At 34.3% G+C, this 20,766-nt stretch overlaps 3 protein-coding genes across 4 annotated transcripts; all 3 read right to left on the bottom strand.

Annotated features, from left to right (window-relative positions):
• Nucleotides 1-633: 633 nt before the first annotated feature.
• Nucleotides 634-8,879, bottom strand: LOC123916868 (pentatricopeptide repeat-containing protein At1g76280-like). 2 transcript variants are annotated; one of them, XM_045968441.1, is made up of 14 exons: nucleotides 8,774-8,879; nucleotides 7,339-7,713; nucleotides 7,197-7,242; nucleotides 6,753-6,922; nucleotides 6,417-6,524; nucleotides 5,918-6,100; nucleotides 4,458-4,985; nucleotides 3,966-4,061; nucleotides 3,633-3,806; nucleotides 3,091-3,318; nucleotides 2,428-2,571; nucleotides 2,130-2,318; nucleotides 1,371-1,490; nucleotides 634-1,272 (listed from the first exon to the last, which is right to left on the bottom strand). In XM_045968441.1, exons 2-14 carry the CDS (start codon nucleotides 7,423-7,425, stop codon nucleotides 856-858), a joined length of 2,490 nt encoding a protein of 829 aa, XP_045824397.1. In that variant the 5' UTR covers nucleotides 7,426-7,713; nucleotides 8,774-8,879; the 3' UTR covers nucleotides 634-855. The 2 variants fall into 2 exon arrangements, with proteins under 2 accessions (XP_045824397.1, XP_045824398.1); XM_045968442.1 differs by lacking the exons at nucleotides 6,417-6,524; nucleotides 6,753-6,922; nucleotides 7,197-7,242; nucleotides 7,339-7,713; nucleotides 8,774-8,879 and adding an exon at nucleotides 6,197-6,285.
• A 1,009-nt stretch (nucleotides 8,880-9,888) lies between these two features.
• On the bottom strand, nucleotides 9,889-13,030 carry LOC123918074 (protein C2-DOMAIN ABA-RELATED 4). The gene is made up of 3 exons (XM_045970014.1): nucleotides 12,495-13,030; nucleotides 11,731-11,826; nucleotides 9,889-10,377 (listed from the first exon to the last, which is right to left on the bottom strand). Exons 1-3 carry the CDS (start codon nucleotides 12,642-12,644, stop codon nucleotides 10,087-10,089), a joined length of 537 nt encoding a protein of 178 aa, XP_045825970.1. The 5' UTR covers nucleotides 12,645-13,030; the 3' UTR covers nucleotides 9,889-10,086.
• A 1,318-nt stretch (nucleotides 13,031-14,348) lies between these two features.
• Nucleotides 14,349-20,528, bottom strand: LOC123916690 (prostaglandin E synthase 2-like). The gene is made up of 6 exons (XM_045968205.1): nucleotides 20,115-20,528; nucleotides 18,396-18,530; nucleotides 18,200-18,287; nucleotides 15,709-15,803; nucleotides 15,172-15,339; nucleotides 14,349-14,874 (listed from the first exon to the last, which is right to left on the bottom strand). The coding sequence occupies exons 1-6, from the start codon at nucleotides 20,437-20,439 to the stop codon at nucleotides 14,714-14,716; spliced, it is 972 nt and encodes a 323-aa protein (XP_045824161.1). The 5' UTR covers nucleotides 20,440-20,528; the 3' UTR covers nucleotides 14,349-14,713.
• Nucleotides 20,529-20,766: the final 238 nt, after the last annotated feature.

Below are 20,766 nucleotides of genomic sequence, written 5' to 3'. Positions count from 1 at the left end.
TGTGTGCTGTTAGCCTTAAAATATATCTATTCTGAACCAAATCAAAGTTGTTATAATTTAGTAATTTTATTACAGTTTTTGTATGAGATTATTTAATAGTTCAAAAAAATAAAAAATAGGAAAAGAAAACACTGCTCACTCAGCCCAGTGCATGTTATTCATCCGTGCATCAAAGTTGCTACTTATTTTGTAAATATCTTTCACCGTATCAATTATTCGTATCATTTCGAATTTTTACAGTGAATTGGTAAAGTTGGTCGATTATCTATCAGGTTGACCCAAACTTTGAGCAAATGGGTCAAATATGGATCTTAGAAAACTTCCAAAATGATCAAAACTTGTCCCATGATTATTCTTGTAATAATTTTTTCACTCTTGTACAGAGCTAGAGAATGAAGAAATGGTATGATATTGTGTATGCATTGTGTTTACCCAAGAGTGAAAAACCCTCCAACCATTTTTATGGAGGCTCCCCTTGAAAAAACTAACCCTTGATGGCATAATCTTCTTATTGAATATTATACGAAGCCCCAATAAGTATGTTATCGTTAAAACCATCAAACAATTTGGGAGTTACTTTTGTCAGCCTACTGGTTACTCGCGCGCCCTATTTTTACACATCCGCTACTTAAGCATATCCGCTACTTAAGTAGTGGACAATGTTTGAGTAACTGATAGGGCGGAAAAAGTAACTCCCAACAATTTTATCTGAGCATCTCCATAGACTTGGTCTCCTCTATTTAAAAGAGGCATGGTCTGGCCTGGGCTTGACGTAGGCTAAACTGTAGGCCCTGTTGGTCGGCCTGGCCTATTCTCGTCCCTATTCATAGAACACGGGCTCACAAATCACAATGACTATCCACTTCCGGAACCAGACGCTAACCTCTTTTGGAACCGTGACTCGAGTCTTTTAGCCCATAGGCTTTGGTCAGCTGACTCACATATTGGAAACCCAATTATAGCACACCATCTTAAATTCAACAACGCTATGGCAACTTCATCTTCAGAATCTTCAAATAATTTATAAAGGTGTGACTCAGAAGCCAAATCTTCATCAAGGATGAACTCATCCACAAAGCTTTTCCTCTCATTAAGTATGTTTCCATCTTCAGACATCATACGCAAACTTAAAACCTGCAATGCTTCAATTGCTGTATTGTGAAAACTGGAGTTTACATATGCAGAGAAGACATAGCCGCATGTTGTTGGATTAGGTTGAACTTTTTCTTGGTGCATAAACTCCACAATAAACTCAATTACATCGATCCTTTCCTAAATCATGGGAAAATTTATATCAATTTTTTTACTTGGATACACATTCTAAATTTCCTTCATAAATAGAAGAAAGTAAGCTCAGAAAGACGAAATACCTTGTAACATGCTTGACGGAGAAACGTGTTAAATAGCAGTACATCAAGTTTGATACCATCCAATTTGATTCTTTCCAGAACATTCAAGGCTTCATAAAAATTCTCATCTTCCAACAAAATCTGATGTAAACAAGTTCAGTATCAAGTTGGATGCAAAAAAGCTCGAACAAAAAATTTAGTAATAGTAAGACTGATTTTGTGGCAACACGTCAAACAATAAATTAGATATCAAAACATGCATTTTGCAACAACCAGCAGCAAGAAAACAGCTTTTAAAGTCAATGCTTTAGAGTTTATGCACCAGCCATTACTTGAGATAATAGAAAGCTAGTGAGTTAGTTACAAGTAGTTATGTCTGGAGTTGCAAGATAAAATGTTTTAAATATCTGATGCTATGAGTATGATGAAGTTAACTCATGAGAGAACATGTCATCATATTTTATTTAAGAGAACATGTCATCATATTTTATTTAATAAAACCACTAATTCTGCACAAATTGAATAAATAATTTGCAAATAATGTACCGGTAGAAATATTAAATTTAAATGCATGTAATTGTTACTTCAGGTAGGCTACTATATTCATTGGAAAGGGATTAAGAAGTTCAAGAGTTACTATAAAATCTTAAATCTGCACAATTGACTCTCCATATATCTTAAATCTGCACAATTGACTCTCCATATAAATCAAGTAAACTGCAAAAAGCTTTGGCAAAAGGATAATAACTGAGTGCACTATAGAGGTAAAACGGGAAGAACCTTAATGAGAGCAGTATATGTACAAGCCACTGGACAAAACCCTTCCCGTATCATCATTGAAATCAACAAAGAAGCAGATCTATAACTTCTGATGATGCTACAACAGTCGATCATTATATTGTATGTAGTGGAATCAGCGTGGCAACCACACAACTTCATCTTCTTGAAAATTTCAATTGCCTTGTGGCTCTGCATATTAAGCGCAAAATATCATATTCCAGACAGACATGCATAATAACATACCCACTTCAAACTGTTGGTGTCAGAATAGAGAAGTAATGTTGTACGAGCCACGTACTTCTTGCGCTTCAACAAGATAATGCAACACTATGTTGTACATATCAGTTCCTAATGAAGGGTTACTATATATGAAAAGATTCTCCGCCACATGTAAATATTGGACCAGCTCTCTTATCATCCCTTCTTCTCCAAGGGATTTCAACTGAAAAGAACCAAAAGATACAGCCAAGTGAGCTATGCAAACACTGAAACATTATATATTAGCATTTTAGCTGGCCCTTTCATTAGTATGCTTTTGGACAAATGTGCATGTATGTGTAGTGTAAAGATGAAAAATCGACGAGCCCAACAACCTATGTGGGTCAGGTTAAGTAAACTAGGCCTTTTATCTGTTAGAATTTGTTAGTCAGAATAAAATATATAGAATCTTGGACTGTAGAGGTGGGGATTTTGTTTGTTAATTGTCGGTTTGGAGGAAAGACTTGGCTCTCAAAATAAATAAATAAACGGTTGTAGAACAAAGAGTGGTCTAACAAATCCACACTCTGGTAAAACATGTTCTCAAATCATTTGAATCCCAGGACATGACAATTACTATTCAATCGAGTATCCTCATTTCAAACACATATTTAAGTTCTTCATAGATTCTAGTTGAAGGAATTCCACATAACAATGCATCATCCTTAAATTATGCACAAACTGGAAACGTTACAGAACTTACTATATTTTTCAATGAAAGATGACTATGCTGAAAGCCATTATTTGCCATATCCCTTTCTATAGCATCTATTCTTTTAGCAGCATCCATCTGTGATAGCATATTACTGTCTTCATACGGGGCATTAACAATGCCAAATAATGAAAACAGAAGCTCATATGTTCTCATATCAGGTAAAAGTTTTATTTTCCTCATCTTTGCAAACACTCGCACAGCACGCTCAGGTTGATTCTGCAAATTTTGATTAGATAAATAAAATGTAAGGCATTATAAGTGCAAATACAAGAGTACAAAAACTTTGGCAATACAAGAGTAATTTGGTAGAGATAGGGTCAATTTTAAATTCAGTTTCTCAACCTAATTGGCGCTTTCTCATGCAGCGTATTGATGAAAGGAATGGCAACTTAGCATGTCATTACAACAAATCCAAGCCAAACAAGCAGTAACCGACAACATACAACAACACCCAAGCCTTATCTCACAAAGTGGGGTCGGCTACATGGATCAAATGATGCCATAAGATGAAGCTTGATAATTGAGCTTACCAGTGCATCACATGAAGCCAGCAAAGCATTATAAGGATGTGGATACGAGCATTCAGAAATTTGATTCAGCAAAGACTCTGCTAAATCTAACTGTAGTTCTCTGCTGAAAGTAATTGAAAGCGTAGCTAGAGTTGAATCGTATAGCTTCAAATTCTCCTGTTGCATTTTTTTAAACTACAAATCATATGAAAATAGTATTAGTCCACAAAATATATATATATATATATTTATATTATAAAAAGGGGAAAACAGATGCAAGGTCATAAAGTTCTGTGTCAACCTATATTATATTATAGCAAAACCAAGTTAACACAATATTGTAATAGAACTCACCATTCTCATGGCATCCCCAAAACTTCTTTGAGAAACAATTGCTCTAATAATTCCATCATATGTATGGCTGGACGGCTGCAAACCAAGATTTTGCATCTGAACAGAGAAGGGGCCTTCAATATGTTAGAAGACAGTAATTTAATGTTGTTGTATATTACTATTATAACTATTATATTTTAATATAACTATTATATTTTAATAAATGCATGAATTACATTTATTCTGAAAACACATTAAGAAAGGAGAATATAATAAGACAAAGTTTCATTGATATTCATACATCATTTAGAATCAACAGATATAAGCTTTCAATAATGAAAATCTTAAGAGGTCTGAATTCTGAACATTTGAGATGTGATATAATATGACAGTGTAGATGTAGAGAACCTTCTCATGATTACAAAATTTAGAAGAGGAAATTATCAATTCTGCAGACCTAGTATAACATAAGAGTATAACAAATAACATTTAACAGCTTGCTCGAATGTCTACCTGTAATATAAGCTTCCATGCAAGCATATAATTTTTTTCTTTTGCACACCCATGTATTATATCATTAAAAGACCACCTAAGAACCTTCATAAGCAGTGAGTGTTTTTGTCCATTCAGCCTTTTTTTTTCAGCACATTTAGCTTTTCCATTATCCATCAAAATAACTTGCTGCTCCATGCTTGCAGAAATAGTGTCTGGTAAATACATAGGAGGAGCGAGTATACAAGAGCCGTGTTGTTTGCTATTCCTCAGGTCCAATATGGTTGAGCAGAGCCCGTCATTTGAAGGAACAGGGATGTCCAATCTAGTAGAATACAACTTCCCATAAACTGTCCTACCAATGGAAATATTTCCCTTCATGGCTAATGACACCATTTGTTGTAGTGTTCTATACGCAGATTGTAGATCTCCTAACCTTGTAAATGACCAGATGAATTTACGCAGAGAAATGACACTCATACTGTAAACTTTAATATACTCCTGCCAAACTATATGGACTAAGGGCAAGTTTTTCTGCAAAACTGCAAGCTGAGAAACAGGGTAAGACAAATGATAGTAGCTACATAAAAAGCATAAAAAATAAGACATCATATTCAAACATAGAAACACATTATCACAAAATAGCTAATGCAATAAATTAATCATGTTGTGGTGCTATTTGATTCCAGACCATTTTTGTTTGAGTCATAAAAGTTGGCAATACATTGTTGAAAAAAGAATAAAAATGAGATAGCAATGATAACGAACCAACAAGATTCATTTTACTGGACTTCCTTCTTTCTCTCTGTTTAAGACTAAAGAGAAAAGCACAAAAACTGATGGACACCCCAGTCAAAGAATATACCAGTGGTGTTTTCCCATTAGATAATCATTTTATTTAATAAATTTTATGGTAATGAAAATTGGCTTTAAGAAATAATCAAATAACCTTTTAAAACTAGCACCCATAAGAACAACCATCTAAGTCTAGACCAAGTGATTCGTAATTACACATTGAATCACATACTCATAATTTCATAAACATGAAAGTTCTTTCACACTCCCTCCGATCCTTTTTATAAGAAACATTTGACTTTTTAGGTTCACTGAATAATTAATGTATCTAGTTATATATTTTAGACCAAATACGTTAATTATTCAATGAATCTAAAAAATTGATTGTTTCTTATAAAAAGGACCGAAGGGAGTACTTAACAAGGATCCATTGGTTTTAGAAAACTTTTTCTTGTTTTTAAAGTTTAGCTCAGAAAACAATGCAAACAACTTTTATTGTTTTCACTGTTTTGGTATTTTGTAGTTTTTGTAATTAAAGCTGCAACAGGAAATGGGAACAAAAAAAATGAAAACCATGAAGACTGTAATCTTTCAAACATTGCAATTGCAACAGCAAGTATCAACTATACTTATATCAAACAGCGATAATTTTTCTTGAAAAATAATAATACTTTTTATATGCACACCTTGAGAAGTGCAGTATATGTAACTTCACTCTTTCCCATCATCTGCTTTTCCATCAAGTCCAAACATTTTCTTGCTTGAATTAAATTCTGATTTTTTATGTAGGAGCTTAAAATACTATTGTACAGTGGAAGAAGTGGATAGAAACACCGACTTTCTCCAAGAAAATCCATGATACTAAAGACCTGAACAAAGTGCAACAAGAAGACAAGACTAAAGTAAAATTCTCGCAGCTAAGGTAAAGGTGATTCACTATTCACTGCCTCATAAACATCACTTACATGCAATTCCATGCTACCATAAAAATAGCAATATGCAATTGTGTTTTCAGAAAAATCTATTAGTTTTTTTCTTCAAGATATAATTTCCCTGAAAATGTAATGGACCTATTCAATATAACATTCTCTCAGCCCTTCCCCTCTCTTCATTAAGAAAGCTAAAAGAAAGGAAGGAAAAGAAACTATATTGTCAACTATACTATTTCTGAAACTAGTAGTTTACCTCTTCCGTGTAAACACCTTTACAAAGGGCCCGCATCATGAGAGATGAGCATGTGTTATCTATGCTAATGTCTTTTAACTCCATTAGTCTCCAGATCTCCATAGCAAACTACAGCAATTCAAAAGGAGGAGGAATAAATTTCAAAACTTGAAATAATTTTTTATGCTTTCAACCATGCACAAAAAAGAACATAGAGTTGATATTTGCTAATTGTAACCAAGCAGTGTAGATATAATTTATTAATGTGTATACCTACTCAGATTATTTACAGCTTATGATCATAGTGGAGCTAGTATATAACATATTTATTTTTGGTTAGAATCTCAATTAGCATACCAGTGGATCAGGAGATTGTGCACAGTACTTAAAAATATTAACAAAATCATCGGCCGATAATGAGTGGCTTCTGTGACCAAAATCCTGAAGTAAGTGTGAAGCCTTTTTTCTCTCATCGGAGCGGAGTGCCTTGACAATTTGCTGTTGCAGAGAGGATCCTGCCGACGATCCTGCCATGGATTCAATAAATTCAGGACCTACATTCTTAATGTGCATCATCATCATCCCGCATGTAGGAGAATGAAAGCTATAATTGATCATCGAGCAGTCAATAAATAAGAATAGAATGTACATACAAAATTCATAGATTTACAAATGACATAATACGAGCAGCATTATAAAAAAAATAGAATTAAATTATTGAGCTGTAACTGAATCGTTAGGTGGATGGATAAAAGTGAACTGAAAAGATAAGAATTTGTAATGTATTGTGTGATTGATTACCTATCGTTGTAGTGGTGATATTTCGATAGAATTTAATTGCAGCTTTCTACGATGAAATGAGATGGAAGCGTTAGGAAAGAACACATTATGAAAAGACAAGGATTTAACAGCATGATCATAGATACATAGATAAGATGCATACATGGACATATTGATGATGATGCCACTTTGATTTACAAGTTGAAATTGAGCGCTGAGCAACACTTGCTCTGAGTCCATGCATATGCATACTTCAAGTTGGTGTTTTAAAACCTAGACCGATCAGGCCGAGAACCAGACGAGTCAGTGGATCCAGACCGGTCTCAACACATTTTTTTAACATCAAAACAACATCGGTGGAACCAAATTAAAGAATGAGAAGACAATTGTGTTGTCAATAGCGGCCAATGAGCGTAACAGAGGATAGCCGCGATGTGGCGGAGAAGAGTTGAGTCGTGGACGTCAAAAAAAGCTTGACGGAAAAAAACCATAAAATGTAGTTACTTCAAACATAATAATAGCACACTGTCCATGAATGCTGCACGTAATTCAAAGGTTTTCATGAGAACATTGGGCATAACAATAATTATAAGATCGATTAATAACTAAATTGGTAAGGGAATATGAAACATAATGAAATTAAGATGTAGATTGTATAGAAGATGACAAATCCGAGCTCCATCCAAAGCCATATTTGTCTTAAAACATACAAAGCTATATCCAAATAAACCAAATAGTTTTACGAGAAGAGTGCTAGCAAAGAACTCTATTTTTTATCAGTTAAAGTTCATATGGGTTCCACCAAATCATGTAGGTCTCATAAATCTGGTGGGACCGATAAAAGAGAATGTTGGAAAGAGCCTGTATGCTAGCATTATTCGGTTCTACAATTTTGCAAAGCTTCAAACCAAAATAAAGCAAAGCAAAGCAAGCGTCCCCATAAGCGGTGCTACGAAACCGCTACTCCCGCGACCCAAGATGCGCTATAGCGCCCACTTCACATCGGCCGCTACGCCTTGGGCTGACTCGGTGACCTCCATTTTTGTCGCGTTGCACCGCTATAGCGGTTGTAGTGGCCGCTATTGACAACAGAGCCTCAGTCGGTAGGGAAATTGTCAAATGCAGGGGTCAAGTTTGAACCCCAGACACTCTACTTATTCACCTTAACGGTGGAATTCTAACCACTAGACTAAGAGAGTTGCTTTGTGAAACTTTTCATTTCTGATTTGTTATTCCATTAATGATGAAAACAGTTATTGCAAGCTCTTAAATAGAGCTGCATTTACATGACAGTTGGCAGTGCCACTTCAACAAACTCTAACTACCCATAGTGCCATGTCAGCAAAGCTAAACTAACCAACAAACTAATACCACATCAGCACTAGTTAAACTAACTAAATCTAATTCTTACATTCAATTACATTGTGAATACAAGACTTATACTCTAATATAGCAAAACAAATCTACAAATTCTCTTGTCTTAACAACTTTAACTCAGACAATAAAGCAAACAGTTTATAGGCAAATCAAATTCTGCATATTCTCTTGTCAAACATCACTAATGCATGTAAAAGGGAGAAAGGGATGAGGAAGAGCACCTGCCACCGCGTCACTCGCAGCCGTATTTCCCGTCGCCGGCGTCCTGTGCGCTCCAAGGTTGTGTTGCCGTCGTGGGTGGATCGTGAAGTCTTGTTTCAGGCTTCGCAATATGGCACGACTTAACTTGTTTTTTGCTTTTTTTTTTCTTTTAATTTTTCTACCGTTGGATTCATCCGACGGCAAATACCGAAGAGGATCTAATAAAATTGAGTAAACGGTTACTTTGGTCCTTGAAACCGGCACTCGTGGTCATAGTAGTCGTCGAATCATCAAAAAACATTTTAAAATCTTCGAAAGTGACTTCTGTTAGTCAAAATAGTCCCGGCGTTAGTTTTCGTCAAAGAACAGTTTGATAGTGATGACATCGACATTTTGTTGACTAATATGTGTCACTTTTTTTTAAAAATTTGATGTCACGTAAGCATGGACCATATTAAAGGTAAAAAAGAACAAAAAGGAAGGTGAGCGCTGAAGGGCCAAAAAGATAATTTTAGATGAATGTTGAGGACTAAATTGACTGAAATAGAAAATAACCCTCAAATATAAAACCCTAAATCAATATTCATCTTCTTCCTCTTCTCATCTCCATAACCATTTTTTAAAAGTTAAAAGATGAAAGGAGTTCCACCATTTTCGAAGCAAAGAGAAGTTTGAACTACTCATTTTCGCTAATTATGGAGATGAGAAGAAGAAGAAGATGGAGATTGATTTAGGGTTTTATATTTGGGGGTTATTTTCTATTTCAGTCAATTTAGTCTCTCAACGATCATCTAAAATTGTCATTTTGGTCCTTCAACGTTCACCTTCTTTTTTGTTCTTTTTTACCTTCAATATGGTTTCTGCCTATGTGGCATCAAATTTTAAAAAGAAATGACATGTATTGGTCAACAAAACGTCCATGTCATACTATCAAACAGTTTTCTTGTTGATGTGTTTATGTCTAAAAACAAAATGAAGAAAAATTCTTCTTAACATATATATATATATATATATATATATATATGTGTGTGTGTGAGCGCGCGCAATTATTCGGTAGGTTGGCAAGTGATGCATGAAAAAAAAAATAGTTCAGCAACATGTGAAGGAAAAAAAAAACAATATGGATATCTAAACATGAAAAAGAAAAATTATCACCTGTACTAATAAATACATTACAATCTGGATACAAATAAAAAAGACATGAAAATAAAGGTAATGTGCAGTTTGTTAAAACTAGCCATACTTCACAAAACCATATAGTTGAAGGCATAATTCATCATATATATAAATATAAATGAAGAAGATGTTTATGAATAAACATCTCACAATAAAATCATAAACCCCTAGAACCAGGAAGATCAATCCAGTGCAGACTGATTTCCACTTCACCACATTCCACATTTTGCAATCTAAGGATCATATCTTGGCTAATTTTGCCGTTGGAATAATAGATACAGCTCTCTTCAGCAAGGCAGTTGTGCTTGCTTGGATGTATTCGTTTGATTACGGTGCCGTTTGCTAGGCCGGTAACATTCATCCTCAGGGTTTCTATAAAGGTTGAGATCTCAAACTCTGCATCTCCCATTTTGTCATCTTTGCTAAAAGTGTCATGATCATATACAGTCTGCAATTTAGAGAGAATAATCAACCAATGAGCAATCCGAGAATGAACAAAAATTGATAGCTTTAACACTCATATACATCATCGTCAATGTAAAGATTTTTTACACTGTAAATGAATTATATCAGTCAGATCCTTAAAAACTTTGACTTTGATCATATTTACACTTTTAAAGTCACACATATGATTAATTGTGATTTGTTAACGGTATAAAACTTTTAAGGCGGGAAGTGTATCAAATGCAAATTGATATATCAATATCAGATAAAAAATGAGCTCCATTGGAGCACTAGTTAAAGAAACAATGGTTAAAATATGAAAGGTAAAACACTTATGATATGGAAAAGAAAAAAAATATACAATTAGTTGCTTTTATAATCGAAAACATTTAATAAAGCATATTAAACTCTTCTTAACTAGTTTTTTCCCTCTATGACACTCGTTATCAAGACCATAAAAACAAATACATCATAGAAGAAGAACATTATTTGACTTTTGTTTTGTTTTCACCACCCGTATCCGGCCCACTGAACTGCCTAATCTGGTCGGGGGTCAGTTATGCCATCAAGTGGTTCCAGCCCCCTCCCGATCACAGTTGCGGGTGATCGACCTGTGGTCCTCCCTACCAAGTCCAACGCCAATCACTACTAGACCAACTAACGATTGGTAAACATTATTTGACTTTGATGCAATGAAACTGGCCACATTTAATGTTTCACTTTTCTATAGTTTAATTTCATTTCCAAGTGGAAAGATTAGATTATAAATAAGCTATATCAAAAAGGGCCAATACATTCAAAGTAATCAAAGGAAGAGTTTGTGATTGGTTTGCACGAGGCCACAGGTTCAAAATTCATTACTATCATTATTATACACACTAAAAAGAGTGATGAAAGAATAATCATGTTAAGACATCATGTTAAGACTCTTAATATCATTTCAGAACCATAAACAGATAAGTGTTGTCAATCGTGAATCAAAGGAAAATAGCAATTTGTTCCGATTCTGCTACACTATAGTGCTATAGAGTCGTTTGACAAACCTTTGTACTAAATAACATATCATGGAACAACATAAATTTTTTAAAATTCCGCTACGCTATAGCCACCATTTGACAACACTGCTCTAGACAAGGCTCTTTCATTTCCAAAGCAGGACATGTGAAATGATAGAATTGTGTTGCATAAAACAGAGAAATTCATGAAATTACACACAATTGTTTGATTTCATTAATCCGTAATTGCTCAAGTATGTGTTTGTTTTCTGTTGATAATTGTTTTGTAACCAATTAAAACAAAAACTATAAACTAGAAAATGAAGATAGTATTAAACAAACTAACTAATTCAATCACTTACCAATGAAACTATGTGATTAGGATCTATAACAGAAAGAGTAAGATCTTCATTCCACTCAGGATTAACATCCTTTTTAATCACACGAGTCTTAAGTTTCTGAAAAATAAAATTCACAAAACAAAAAAATTATGATTGTGCATAATAATATTCAGACAACTAAGACAAGACAATATCTAGTAGTATCTACTAGGATAAGTATTGCAATTTGCATTTAAAAACCCTTCAATAATAATGTTATACTATTCAAGATCAATTCAAACATTCATAGAAATCAACAATTTTTCTTACACAACTGCCAAGTCCTGTGTATAGAAAAGCCAGAATAATATGAACAAAAAAAAAACCTGTTTCTAATAATTTTCCTCATAATTATGACCATTTTTCAATTAAAAAAAAAAAGGTGTTTGATTCAATAGCAAGAAAATCAGTAGAATTTCTTCACACATCAAAAAAATATAAAACCAAAGGGAACCTTGATTCAAAAGCAAGAAAATTGAAAAGAAAAAAAAATTATTAAAGAGGACCCTTAATTCAATAAATCAAAAATTAGTCGGTTATAGGGCCAAATTCAATTGATTAAAATTGGGGGGTCCTTGATTCTGAATAACAACAAAATTCAGCAAATTTAAAAAGAGTAATAAAATTAAAGGGGTTGGTTAATTCAACATTTAAAGAAGTGGGTTAATAAATATAAGAAAAAAAGATTGGATTTTTAAGTTGTGTGATGAAAAAAAGGGAAAATTGCAAAGAAAAATGAAAATGACCTGATTGTACATCTTGAGGACAAGATAAGGATCGCTGCTACGAACATCACGAACAGCAAGGTTGACACCACGCTTGATACGAACCCTCAGAAGACCTAACAGATTCTCCATCAGAGATTTTGGTACTGCTGCTCCTCTGATTTCTTCCATTTCTTCTTCTTCTTCTTCCTTTTATTCCTCCTCTTTATCTTAATCTTAATTTTAATTTATTATTATATCAATTAATCTTTCTATCCTTAACTATAATATTACTAATTAATTATATTAAATTGATAATATAGTCTCCTTATCTGAATTGTGAATTTTATGGAAAATTCAATGTGAGAGAACGTGTACCTGGTGGGTCCCAGGGTTTGAGGGTTTGTTTGTTTGTTTGCTGTGTCTGGGACTATGAAAAAAACAATGGAATCTGTGTTGGTTGGAGATGTGAAACCAAACCTTAAACGAAAATAAGAACCTTATTTGGTGTGTGTTTTTGGTGTTATTATGTTTTTGTTTTGTTTTGTTTTGTTAGGTTGGGTTGTTCTTTGGTTGTGTCTGTCTGTTACACGAGTTGTTATCCGTAATAGAGATGGAGGGATATCAACCAACGCGTTCCACTAGATTTCCTTTTTTTTCTTACACCCCAAGCATTAAAAGGAACACATTTCATTGACTTTTTTTTTTTGGAATTGACTTTAATTTAGATATTCATGTAATCGATAATAACAGTCAAAAAGAGAAGAAATCAACTTATTTCATCAGTAATTTAATTTGGCTCCTATTTAATAATTTATTCGTTCAATTATAAGTTCTTATCAAGTACTAGTAGATTAACTCTACAATTTTTTATGAAATTTTAAAACTATTTGATATTTCATATAATAACTTTAATTGAATGTATAATATACTTTTTAAAGATACAGTTAAATATCTACTATTTCATTACATTACCACAATTGTCAATTTTATAAAAAATTATACGATTGATCTTTATTTTTATTTTTTATCAAGTAATCTAGTGTCTAAAAATTTCACATTTTGCATTAAGCTTGTTTGATTCAAAAAAAAAAATCCACAATTTAAAGTGAATAAGTGAAGTGTTCGGTATTCGAATTTTGGCTCAAACATATATATAATGTAATGTACAATAAGAACTTTTAATTCAATAGTTAAATTGATGAAATATAGTAATATTTTATAATGCCTTATTAAGTAGAATAACTTTATATCGAATTGCTCCTAGTATAATATAAGTTGATAAAATAACAATAATTAATCCAAAAAAATAATCCTTATGAAACAACTTGATATGGGTCCCCTTCACTGGTGTAAATCGTCAAGAGCAAAATGTACATTATTATTATTTAACGATAATGAAGTTTTTTTTCTTGTTATTCAAAGCATTTTTGAACAATATGGAAAACCAACAACCAAATAAATACTTTATAGACAAACAAGATGTATCGCCAAAGAAAAATTGATGAGGTAATGCTAAAAGCCTAAAAGCATTCAATTATGTCTGTGGCACATATATATAACTAAAAGGGCACCTTCACATGTGAAAGGTCAAGGCCTAAAAGAATTTCAAAACAATGATCATCAATGGTTAAGAACTACATAGAAAATTCGTTGTAAGCATAGCACAAGATTTAGCAAAGATGTATCTCTGCTGGTATTGAGTTCTCTCAAAGCTGAGATTAGGAATAGTGCATTGGGAGAGATTAAGTAAAACAAGTTTCACAATTTTTAGTGTCATTTGAGAAGATAGTGAAGGAGTAACATAGTAAGTGTTGGTAGGAGCTAAGGCTCAAAGCATATTTACATCTTATTCAAAGATATATTTACACTCATTGATCAACAACAAACTCAATATTTAACTCAATCATGATCTTTTATGTATAAATTTGATCAAACCCAGTGTTTTAAACATCATAGGTACGGCAAATATTGCCTTATTCTTGGATACAGCTCAAAGATCTCTTAAATCTTTACAATAGAAGCAGCTGCAAAATATATAAAAACATTCTTTGTAAAGAATCAATTACTCAGTTAAACTTTTCCTATAATTTTAACTACTACCACCAAACACATGGTAGTATCTTTCTAAATAGCCAAATATTTTGTTAACTAAGAAACCCAAATGCAATTCCTTCCAACAATCGAAGGCAAAACTCAGAGTGTAGTAATATGATCAAAGCAAAAAAATAAGGCTGGAGTTTGGGCTAAAATAACCTAGTTTAGGCTTTAATTCTTGAAGGCTCTCCCACAACGCTCTCCATTCTTGTGTACCACTCACCAATACGTGTGTGCTCAACCATATCCTTACCAGACCTCAAATAGCGTATGGGCCTTAGAACCCCAAAGACAGCCAGATCAGCAAAGTTAGGCTTAGACCCTCCTGAAAAGTCAGAAAAGTAGTCATTATATCATGTCCAGAGAGCACAAAATGATTATTCGTTACAATAGAACTAAGAAGAAGTAAACTGAAGCAAACATCTGAAAGGATATAAAAATCCATAATTTATCTATTACTGCTTTACCTGGAGAGAGAAAAAAAAAACCACATAAAGCAAAATAAAAATATCAAAGCATTTTAAGTTATCTCAGGCTTTAGTTTCAAAATTGCACGCAAGCGATATGTGGAAGCATGCTCTTGCATACATAATAGTATTCAGTACAGAAGAGGAGTACATACCAAGGAACTCGCGGCCATTCAGAGCATCTACCCATGTTTCTGCTGCCTCATAAAGAGCAGCACGCTCATCAGTAATGTTATATTTCTTCTTTAGCTTCTTGGACACAAAATACATAGCTGCAGCTCCAGCATACTTCACCGAAATTTTTTCCATGAAGCTAAAATTGCCTAAGTACAAAAAAAAAACATAATACATGATCAATTTATCGCACATTATCCATGTTTGAAGAAATATAGCATGGCCAAAGAAAGAAGTTCAAATACCAAAAATCAAATGAAGTAAATTCAGCATTTGCATGCATGGTGATATAGATATACATGGGCTGAAAGCAGAAAAGACATGCAATACTCCAGAAGAAAAAAAAGGTCTATCTTGCCTACCAACTAAGGACACTGTTCCAATACAAGCTTATTGAGATATCAGAGTCAACTTCATATGGCAGAAGTTATGCGGAAAGAAACATAAAAAACTAGATGCTCAACTAAAGACCAGCAATAATACTTGTACGTAACTATAGCAAAGACCATGCAACTTACCATTGCTCGTGATATAGTCAAAAGACTCGAGAGCTTCAGAGGTATTTCTATATATATTAGGTGACAGAACGTGTACCAAATGATTATCAACCCACCTACATCAAAAGAGTATAATTAATTAGCGTGGTACAATGTTGTGAAAATCGAGTTTAAGAGTCTACATAAGATCAGTAGGGGGTCGAAAGATAGTAACTCGAAGATCGTAGCACGGACCGTAAAATCATACTAATAGGGAAAAAGTATAGTTATATACACATCGATAAATGAAGAAAATAACTTCGAAATCACAACATTATTAAACCAAATTCAAAACCATAAAGTCTTAAGTTCTTAAGCATAAACTCACAAGTTATTAAATAAATAAATAAATAAAATAAAATCAGTAAGCTCAAAACGAATCCAATCTAGAAACAACAATTCTAGATTTTCACATCATAGAACAAATACCAAACTGAAACAGAGATGAAATTACTGAAAATAGAGGAACCGCACACAAGAAACAGAGAAACAAAGGGAATAGAGAGGAAGGTGTGAGAGGCAGGTCTTGAGAGAAGAGAGCTTTTGCCTCACAAAGCTATGAATAGAGCAACAATCGCGTGAGGAAGAATGGAAAAATAACACTTCAGTTTCTATTTCCACTATTTTTTCAGTTTGAAACTTAGGTTTTCTGCTGAGACCCCACCGGAATCTATTTCAATTATAAAATCAGGGTTTTCTACTATTAAAACCAACCCCAATTTGGGAAAAAGTCCAGCCTGTACCAACTCACTATCCTAACAATTTTGCTGCGATCCCACTGCTTCATATCCTATAGTATTTGCAGCCAGTTTGAGCTTCGTGGATCGTAGGATCGTGCGATCCCACGATCTGACTTGCAACCCTAACAACACTAGTGAGCTACAACAGGACTCGATTATTTTCCCTAGGTTTTTTCTGTCTGAGTTTCCTACAACACGTTCAAAATTTACTTCCAGCAACTCAATACAGCAACTCAATATTGAACTTAGGACTCAATATAAAATCAAACAATTTTCCGCCGGCGAGGTTCATGATGGCGACGGCGCCGTCTAGGGCATTCAACGATGGCGTCTCTGCAGAGAAGGTGAGGAAGTGGTGAGATTCAGAGAGAACAGAGAGAAACACACGTTTTTTAGGTTTGAATTGCAAACACGCGTTTTGGTGATGAAAACGTGTTTCTTCTTGGTTATATCGGATAACCTGACCGGTTTGTGCAAGCCCAGCTCGGTTTTGCAAGTAAGTGGCCCAGCTCTTTTTTTACGTACCCTCACCAAAAATGCGAACCTGACTACAAACACGTCCAAAAACAAACCGGCAGAGGTTCTAAGCTCGTTTGGCCTTGACGAGCTCGTAGGATAGCACGAACCTATGCCCCGGTGCAAGAACCTAACTACACTGAAAAGTAAACAACTGGAAAAAAATAAATTGAAAATCTTACCCATAAAGAGATTTAGTAAACTATAATTTATAATAATGCAGACATAAGATTCCTAACAAGTTGTGTGTGATAAAGAATTATTGAATCAAGCCGCCACATCATAGAGAAAAGTTAAGACCCAATAGGATCACAAAGAAGAGGGTAGGGTGGGTATCTCAACTGGTTTGAGCTAAGGGTTAAAGGAGTTGGAGGTCCTGAACAAAGGAGAAAAATACTAACCTAACAACTAATACTAACATTAGCCATTTCAAAAAAATAAAAAAGGATCACAAAAAAGAAGCACAGCAACTTATTTTATACTGTTTTGACACAATAAATGGCGTGTGATACATATGCAGATATGCTTGTTAACACAACAGTAGACAACATTTCTATGCATATTTACTATGTAAAAAGATAAATGATATACTCCCTCCAACCCACAATAACCATTGCATTTGACTATTTCATATATATATATATATATATAAAACATGATAAATGAAAGAAAGAGAATATTGATCTTACTACTCTGGGGTAAAAAAAAAAATATCTTTATTAACCTTTGGTGTATTTTCATTATCATAAATGCAATGTAGAGAATAATAATTGGGAGTGACGAGTGTAATATTAATTAGAGGGTACAATTGGGAAAAAATCAATTAAGACTACATTGAAAATTGAAAGTGACAGTGTGACACACTTTTTCGGAAAATTTATTTTGCAAATATGACGGTTATTATAGGACAGAGGGAGTATTATATAATTATCACCAAATACCAAATATATTTTTTTCAATCCTAAAGCACGTGATTAAAGGAAAGATAGAACAAAAGGCCAACAAAGGAAGAAGGAAAGCTTCCTCTGCCCAAAACACACACACACACACACAATATCTCACATTGTAGATGGTTTCAATCAAAGTGTGCAAACAACTTGAAATTGGAAAAATGAATTATAAACAGACTTAAGGGTTTTCGCACATCACTCACTTACATTTATAAGAAACATGTTTTATTGAAAAATAAAACAGGATCAAGAGAAATAGAGCCATACCGCCGCCATTTTGTCTCTTCATCTTCCTCGGAGGTTGAATCTGCCTTTTTCTTAGACAGAATCCTTTCTCCGAGCTTGTCAATGATAGCTGCAGAAAAACCAATATTAGTGAAAAGGTTACGGTAACTCAAATTTAATGGGCACAAGTCCATTTAGAAAACTTCACAATCAATTTGCACGGGAAAATGTGGAAAACCTGATGAGTCATTTAGCTGCTCGCCATCTACCATTACTATTGGCACCTTCTTATACTCGGACCATTTGATTTCTTTCTTGCTAAGAGGGTTAACCTCCACAACCTTGTATGGTATGTCATAGTAGTCCAAAAACGCTGGTAAAGGAAGCAAAATTCTCAGCAGTTAGAAAATTCTGTGAAAGCCCAATGAAAAAACTACAGTAGTAAAAAAAAGAGATGTATAGCTAAATAACAGCCAACATGCCATGACACATTCTCAATCATGCATAATAAGATAAAACAATGGGGGAAAAGAATAAACTCATACGACAGTATAATTTAATTACCAATGATACTACCAACTTGTCATCTTCATTCGTTTTAAGGATCAAACGCTTCCATTTAAAAGTTGCACATACGGATGAACTTACTGGCCTTATATGTGAGAGATGAGCTCTATAGAAGTAATATATCTCACTGGATTGAGTTGAATTTATCTTCAAATTATGGCATCGGGAAGGGCTGAGAGGTTTCTCAAAAAATTTGGGAAGCTGTAGTGAATATGTGGTTTGAACTGTGGTGGTATATGAAGAACTGCTGGTAGCTAGAAATAAAGGGTGCAGTGCAATGGAGATTAATATCGATTACCAGGTGGTTGCAAATAATATCAAGAGTGGTAGTAGTTGTGGAGTTGCAGGGTGGAGGATCCTTTATAAGATTTGAAGGTTACTGGAGTTAGATTGGTAGATAAAAGTTTGTCATTATTTGACAACAATGTGATCCAGGTTCTAGTTTAAATTATTATGAGCAAAGTCCAGCTCAAATTAGTTTAATATTGTTAGCTGGTGGGGTTTCCTACAAGTGTTTGATTTCCGTGTAGTTTGTTCCTTGTTTAGGCCTCGGCTCTCTTCTTTGCAAAAAAAATGCTTCACATGACTAATTAACTATCTTTTGCACAGAAAAAATTAAGCTAAGTATATATGTCTATACTACAGATCTACTCATTGTTCTGGATCTGGAATTGGCCCAGTGGGCTGCTATGATGGCTGGGCTTCTGGCCCACTTCTCAGGTTTCCAATAGAAGCTTCGCTAATCAAGGTTTATGCAGATTTCGGAGGACATTAACTGAATGATTGTGTACAACTAATTCAGTTACACAGATAGGTTCTCACTGCTTGGTTATATAAGTTGATTGCCGTCTCTTAACAAGGTACTAATATATGTTATCAATGGTGGATGGCAGAAAGCCAAAAATCCGCCATCCATCACAAATTGGCCGCAGAAGTTGTAACAAAAATCCACCACCGCAATCTGCCATGACCAATATTTGACAACAATGGCACTCATATTATTCCATTTCACCCTCATCATTCGCCTCCGTTATGATCCATCGTCTCCTTCTACCACTCCACAACTTCAATCCTTTAATCAATCATTCAATCAATATTGATAGATTCTCTTTCTAGCACATCTATCAAGTCCATACTGCACTCATTTTTCATTTTTAGCTTAGCATTCTACAGTACACGACACAAAGAACCACTTGCTAATTCTAACTCGATTAAAACTTCATTGTTTCTAATTTTTCCAATTGGCCCAAAATATATAAATATCAATTAAATAAATCCGAATAAAAAACATGGTAATAAATACTCTAAACAATTGCAATTTCGAGAACGAATCTTGATTTCGCATCAACCTATGAATCTGAACGCAAGGAAGAGAAATCAGAGATTCTACCTTTCACTTTATTGCAGAAAGGACAAGCTTCATACTGATAAAGAACGACGTCGTTAGGGAGAAAATGTGACGGCGGAGGTTCCTTAGCGAGTGCTTCGTGAGAGACGGACGAAGCCGCGATCAGAGCACCGCCGACACCGAGAGATGTCCCAGCGGCAACACCGAGGATGGAAGAGAACCAACGCCGGCTAGATGGAGATGAACCGGCTGTGGTGCCGTAAAGAGTGGCCTGGATAAAACGGTTAGGAACGGCGATGGAGGTGGCGGAGCCGGCACGTGCGGCGGCGAGGGTTCTGAAGAGTAAAACAGAGGAAGCTCTTCTCATAGTGTTTGTGTGAGATTCAGAACCACACAGATCTCTATTTTAGTAGTATTATTATTTTGTTTCTCGCTCTTTTGTGATCGTTAAGTTACAAGGGTTTTGAGGGTTTTAGGTGTCCTTTCTTTTCTTTTCTTTTTTTTTTTTTTTTTTAGTGTAGGATTTTGATTGACTCCATTCAATTTTCATGCATTCAACTTAACATGTGGCTTGGATTTTCAATTATTTATGAAGATCGATTATTTTTTTGACATAATTATGAAGATCGATTATGTGTGGTGGATATTATGTTGAATGCATTATGCATAGGAAAATGAATGCAATTAATCTCAA

Source organism: Trifolium pratense, linkage group LG3, assembly GCF_020283565.1.
Source record: "Trifolium pratense cultivar HEN17-A07 linkage group LG3, ARS_RC_1.1, whole genome shotgun sequence".
Taxonomy (NCBI): domain Eukaryota; kingdom Viridiplantae; phylum Streptophyta; class Magnoliopsida; order Fabales; family Fabaceae; genus Trifolium; species Trifolium pratense.
The sequence above is the reverse complement of the archived record's forward strand: the minus strand, read 5'-3'. Positions and strand labels throughout refer to the sequence as shown.